The sequence below is a fragment of the Chaetura pelagica genome, unplaced genomic scaffold, assembly GCF_000747805.2.
Source record: "Chaetura pelagica isolate M959 unplaced genomic scaffold, ChaPel_1.0 scaffold436, whole genome shotgun sequence".
Taxonomy (NCBI): domain Eukaryota; kingdom Metazoa; phylum Chordata; class Aves; order Apodiformes; family Apodidae; genus Chaetura; species Chaetura pelagica.
This window is the reverse complement of record NW_009953651.1, coordinates 5,048,098-5,053,391: the sequence shown is the minus strand read 5'-3', so window position 1 is coordinate 5,053,391 and position 5,294 is coordinate 5,048,098. Positions and strand designations below refer to the sequence as shown.

The window sequence follows — 5,294 nt, the reverse complement described above, 5'->3', positions numbered from 1 at the left end:
CTGCTGAACTATGGATGCACAGTTAAATGTCCTGTATTCACTGAGAGGAAATTATACTGACACTCTTGAGTGCAGTTTGAGGGTGCTAAACTTCAGGGATGGATCAAGGACACAAGTCCAGATATGCAACATCTCCCATCCAGCCACACAAATGCCCTGTCTTGATGACACAGGCAAACAGCTGGCATCTGTCCTTGTGCCTGTCTTGCTCCTATTCCACTGCTTGTTTCTTATCACCCAGGTACTCGGATGGAGCATTTTGTTGATCCTCACCATAGCAGCTTTTCTTGCCCGCTGGCTCAGACCTTGCTTCAACCAGGCCACCCTACTGCAGGCACGTCACTGGAGCAACTACATTGACATGGAGCAAAAGATTTTTGAGGAAACCTGTTGTGAGCACAGCCGGCTCTTTGCTCATAAATGTATCCTCCACTTCTTCAAAAGCATGAGGGAAGAGATCAAACTGCACAGCTTCAACTTGCCTAGGGAGGGAGAGGGGGCTGAAGATGAGGAGGATCTTCTCCGGGGCATTACAGACCAGAACCAGGTGAATAAACTTCTGAAAATGTGGTACTGTGAGAAACCTCCCCTAGATGTCAGCCAGGTGACCCAGAGGCATCCTCTGGGGCAAGAGAGATCCCCTCCACCCTGGTCAGACAGCTCCCACACCCAGTACAAATACCCCTGGCACACGGACGTGTAAAGAGATCTTTGTCCTGCAGACCCTGAAGGTGCACAGCTCTACCTCTGCATGAAACAAGGACCAGCAGGTAGATGACAGTGGTGCTCCTATCTTTCTCCAAAATCCCAATTCCAAAGGCTCAGCTCCAGAGTGTGTCTAATAAAACCTCCAAAATTAACCAGCTTTGAAGATCCAAACATCCCAGAATCAGTCACCACTAATGACATCTCTCACCCAACCACCCTTCGTAGTACTTTTGTCATCTTAAAGACTTTGCAGCTCCTACCATCTGTGATAAAACACTTCTGGCTCGAGGAAGAATTTAGCCAAGGCAGCAACATGTGGCTGTGTCTGCAAATCAAGTGGAGCAGCAGCTTCACAGAGCTGTGAGGAGCTCCTGCCTGTTCCAGTGAAACTCGGTTCTGAAAGCAGTGCTGACACTGGAGCAATTTAATTGGCAACTCCTTCAGTACCACACCAACATGTTTACTCAGAAAGGCAAAACCACCTCCTCCGTCTTCCCATCTACTGAGAGCTCTGGCTGCCCCCAGCCCAACTGTCCAAATGTTCAGCCTCCCTCCAACAACACATCAATACTTCCATGCATTTTCAAAATAAAATATGCCAACATACTGAAATCCATGGAGCAGCATAAATTTAATTGAAGATACCTCTGGGTAAGTGCCTCTAAACTGGGTTGGATTTCCAGAAGGAAAAGGAGATGGAAGATTTGCCTAACATTTCCAGAGCCATGTGCTGGGGTAGACACTGAGCCATGGAAAGGACACACTGACTCTGTCTGAGAAGTCTGAACACAGATTTTAAATACTCCCCTGCTAGATTTTAGGACAATCCGATCTATCCAGAGGATCATCACCTACTTGGACATTTCCATCCTTAGTTTCAATTTCCTCATTCAACTGTTTGAATGTAACCCCATCTTCGAGTCTCTAATTACTTTCTTGTATACCTTTTTTCAGTCCCTGTTGTAGATGGTGCCAGTGTGACTGGTACTTCTGTCCAGCATTGCTGCTTGGATGCATTAAACTCTTTACTGCAAACTAACCCAGCACAGACATATATATCACTCCAGGCTGAGGCCCACACTGATGCCCACTTGGTCCCTGGGAGTGAGGGGTGCAAGGTGGAGGAGCTGTGAGGAGTGGGGATGAAGAAATGTCTCCTTGATAATTCATGGATAGATATGCCAAACAGGGACTCTGGGAGGAAAAAGAAGGGTGGGAAAGGGGCAAAGAAATCTATCACCTGACTAAACCTAAAACAAACAGTTGAATTGAAAACAGATATTAAACACATATTAAACCCCCAAATTAATTTGTTGATGTTTATGTGGAACAGGGTCAGGGAGGGCAGACCCATGGGCATCTGCACCTGTTTGCCAACTGAGATCCAGTGGGAGCTGTGGGGTGCACAGGGACAGGCTGCAGAGCTTTTCTTATTTGCATAAAAAAAATCAGCTCTGGCTGAATCCCTGAGCTCCCCTGGATAGCTCAGAGAGGGCACAAAACCAGCTGAGGCCCATGCAGGTTGGGAATAACACAGTGGTCTTCCCCTCAGGAGCTATTTAGGTTCAGGGAGCTCCTGAGCTCTCCTTTGAAACCAGCATTCCACTTGGAATTTTTGTCTCTGGTTTAATTTTACTGGTCACGACATCACAGATCTCAGGCTGAGACTTGGTTTGGAGCCATCACTCCATGCTAGTCAAATCAGCTATTTTCCTAACCTGCTCAGAGCAGAGGTCAACAGCTTCCCTTTGCATGTGCTTTCCATGTTCTCAGGTTTTAAGTCATTCTAGAGTGGCTGCAAAATATGAAATGCAAAAAAAGGCAAGAGGAACAGTTTTGTTATCTGTATCAAGAGCGAGAAAACTGGAGGATTTAAGGGCACTGCTGTAGATTCTTGCAGGTCTACAAAGGCTCATACACTGGTGGGGGGGTCAGTCTGGTCATGGGGTACCTCCAGTTGGATGGGGCCATGGGTGTTCATCCCTTCCTGTGCTGTGTTCCCTTTCAAAGCCAGAGAAGAACTCTTCTCCACAATGATAAATGGTAGCTAGCACCTCATGATGGAGCAAGACGCAACAGGCACAAATCCAAAATGCAGGAAATTCCATTTAAAAAGAAGAAAATACTTACTTTGAGGGTGATGGAACAGGCTGCCCAGAGAGATTGTGACACCTCCATCCACGGAGATATTCACAACCCAATTAGATGTGTCCATGAGCATGCTTTGAGCATGGGAGGTGGACCAGACAACCTCCAGAGGTCCCTTCCCACCAGCTCTGCTAGGAGCAGGCACCCTCCTGAGAGAGGGAGCAGAGAGGGTCATTCACAAGCTCTTTGCTTCTCAGGGTTGGTCTGATGCCTGACCTACACACATGTTTAACATGCTCAGGGATCCTCACCTGCCAAGAGCTCATGAAACAGCAGGGATGACTGCAAAGACAACTGCCCCAAACTCTCCTGATGTGACTTGTGAATGTTTTTCTGTCCCTCCTCTCCATATCCTACATTGACTGGGATACGCAAAGCCTCCCCAGCTTCCTGGCTTGATGTCTGTCAAGCATCTAGGTGCAGAACCCCATGTGGGGAAGGACTTTGGCATGGATTGTGTTTCCCAGAAGCTGGTTTCCAAAGCAGAGGCAGGCTGGGATGATGAAAGGAAGTACCAGTTCTACCTTCTCTTGCAAATCTTCAAGTAGTAAAGGAGTAAACTTCCTGCTAGCAAACTTATGAAAACAAGGTCCTCCCTAACAAGGCAACATGGAAAGTAAGACCCAAGCATTGGCTTTAGGGGCTCTGTTTTTAACCCCACTGACTTATTGTTGGCCTCAACAAGAACTGCCAGTGCTGTCCACCAAACAAGCTCATTGATGTTTAATGAAAGTCAGAGTTTTCCTGGAGATCAAAAACCACCCTACTTTTTACAAGGTTGATTCATGCAAGCTTTGATGTGAACTGTCCTTCAAAAAGTCACTCACCAGGTGCACAGGGAAGTCAGCCTGAGCTCTTAGCTAGCAATACAATAAGCCTTATCTATTCATGCAACTAAATCTCTTCCTGATTGATTAAATCAATTAACCTCTCCACAGCAGGCAGAGCTGAGACTGTCCATGTGCTTACTGCTCACCTCTGTGGTGGCATCTTAGGGTGGACTTGGCATTATCAACTGAGCCCCAGGACTGGTGTGGGAGGAGACATCAGAAATTGCAAAGCTGACTAACAGTCAAATCACCTGGTTTGTCTTTCTAACTCTGTACCAACGTGCTGCAAAACCTTGGGGAAAAGTATCTCCCAAATGCCAACCACTTACGTACAACTTGCGCTGGAGACCTGTCTCACAGCCACCAATGTAGTCACACTGGTGCCCAGACATGTATCTTGATGCCCACAACAACAGCACAGGTGGTGCCTGGACTAGAAGGACTGAACATAGCCCTGCAACAGGCTGTTTTATGGCCCAGTATTGCTCCATCTTTTGGCCAGCTTGAGGGAGCATCCTAGTGCTGCTTTGTGAACTAGGAATATAGATGCAGGAGAGCAACCACAATACAATCCACTTCTTCTTGGTTTGTGCTGTAGGAGATAGACCTGGCCCAATCACAGCTCTCATGTGTCATTAGTGTTTGTCTCAGTTCTGGTAAGTTGGGGAGGAATCTGTCTGGTCACCTTTGTGCTGGCAAATGTGCACAGGATCTCTCAACAGGAAAGCCCCAGGTCTGAAGAGCTGACAGCAACCCTTGTGGCAGGCAAGAGGGATGGAAGTGAGGAAGATTTGCAGCCCAGCATCTACATCCAGGACACATCCACCAGAGATTGGAGCTGGCTCTGCCAGGGCACAAAGAGTGGGAAGGGCAATGCAGGCATTTAGGTGTGCCTGAGTCCAGATCACTTGGTGATGCTGCTGAATTAATAAACCCAGGTGAAGCAGCATGGCTAAACTGTCAGCAGTCACACGCTGTATGGACCAGCCAGCCCAGCACCTGGATAGCCAGTCCTCCCTGTACCATGAACTGGCTGCATGGGAAACGTGTCCCTAGACGCCTCAGCCTCAAGGCATATGGCCCAATCCCAGCCCTAGCCTCTCCTGCTAAATTAATGCACATTGCTGGCTCACGTAGTTCTTGCTCTGCCCTTCCTGGAAGGATTGGAGTGATCTTCAGAGGACTGGCAGCTCTGTTGCACCCTCAGCCTCCAGGTCTGCTGGTACCTACTGGCCTGATGGCAGGAAGGGTTCTGCACAGTTCCTGCCTGCAGGTGATCCCACTGGGAAACACTATCCCTTGGAGAATAGTGACTGTCCTTGGGCCGGGGAGGATTTACAGGACCCACTGGTAGGATTTACACATTCTCTTTATATTCCCAATTACTGTACATCCCAAATTTATCAAGGGGCTGAGATTATACCCAAAAATGCAGCTGCAAGAATATTGTTCAGTCTCCATCGCTGCCATTCAGAGCAAAGTGAACTCAAGCCCTTCAGAAATGCTTACTGAAAGTAAAAAGAAGAAATCTCATGGGGAAATCTGAATCTCAGAGCTCTGCTGGGCAGGGCACATCTCCTGAGAAAGCAGAGACACCCAGGTCTTGGA

General features: G+C 47.8%; 1 protein-coding gene across 1 annotated transcript in view; it reads left to right on the top strand.

Moving 5' to 3' along the window:
- Window positions 1-703, top strand: part of CALHM3 (calcium homeostasis modulator 3) — a 2,770-nt gene extending 2,067 nt beyond the window's left edge. Inside the window, exon 3 of the mRNA XM_010000172.1 lies at window positions 242-703. Within this exon, the coding sequence (XP_009998474.1) occupies window positions 242-703 (462 nt within the window). The remainder of the gene's footprint in view (window positions 1-241) is intronic.
- Window positions 704-5,294: the final 4,591 nt, after the last annotated feature.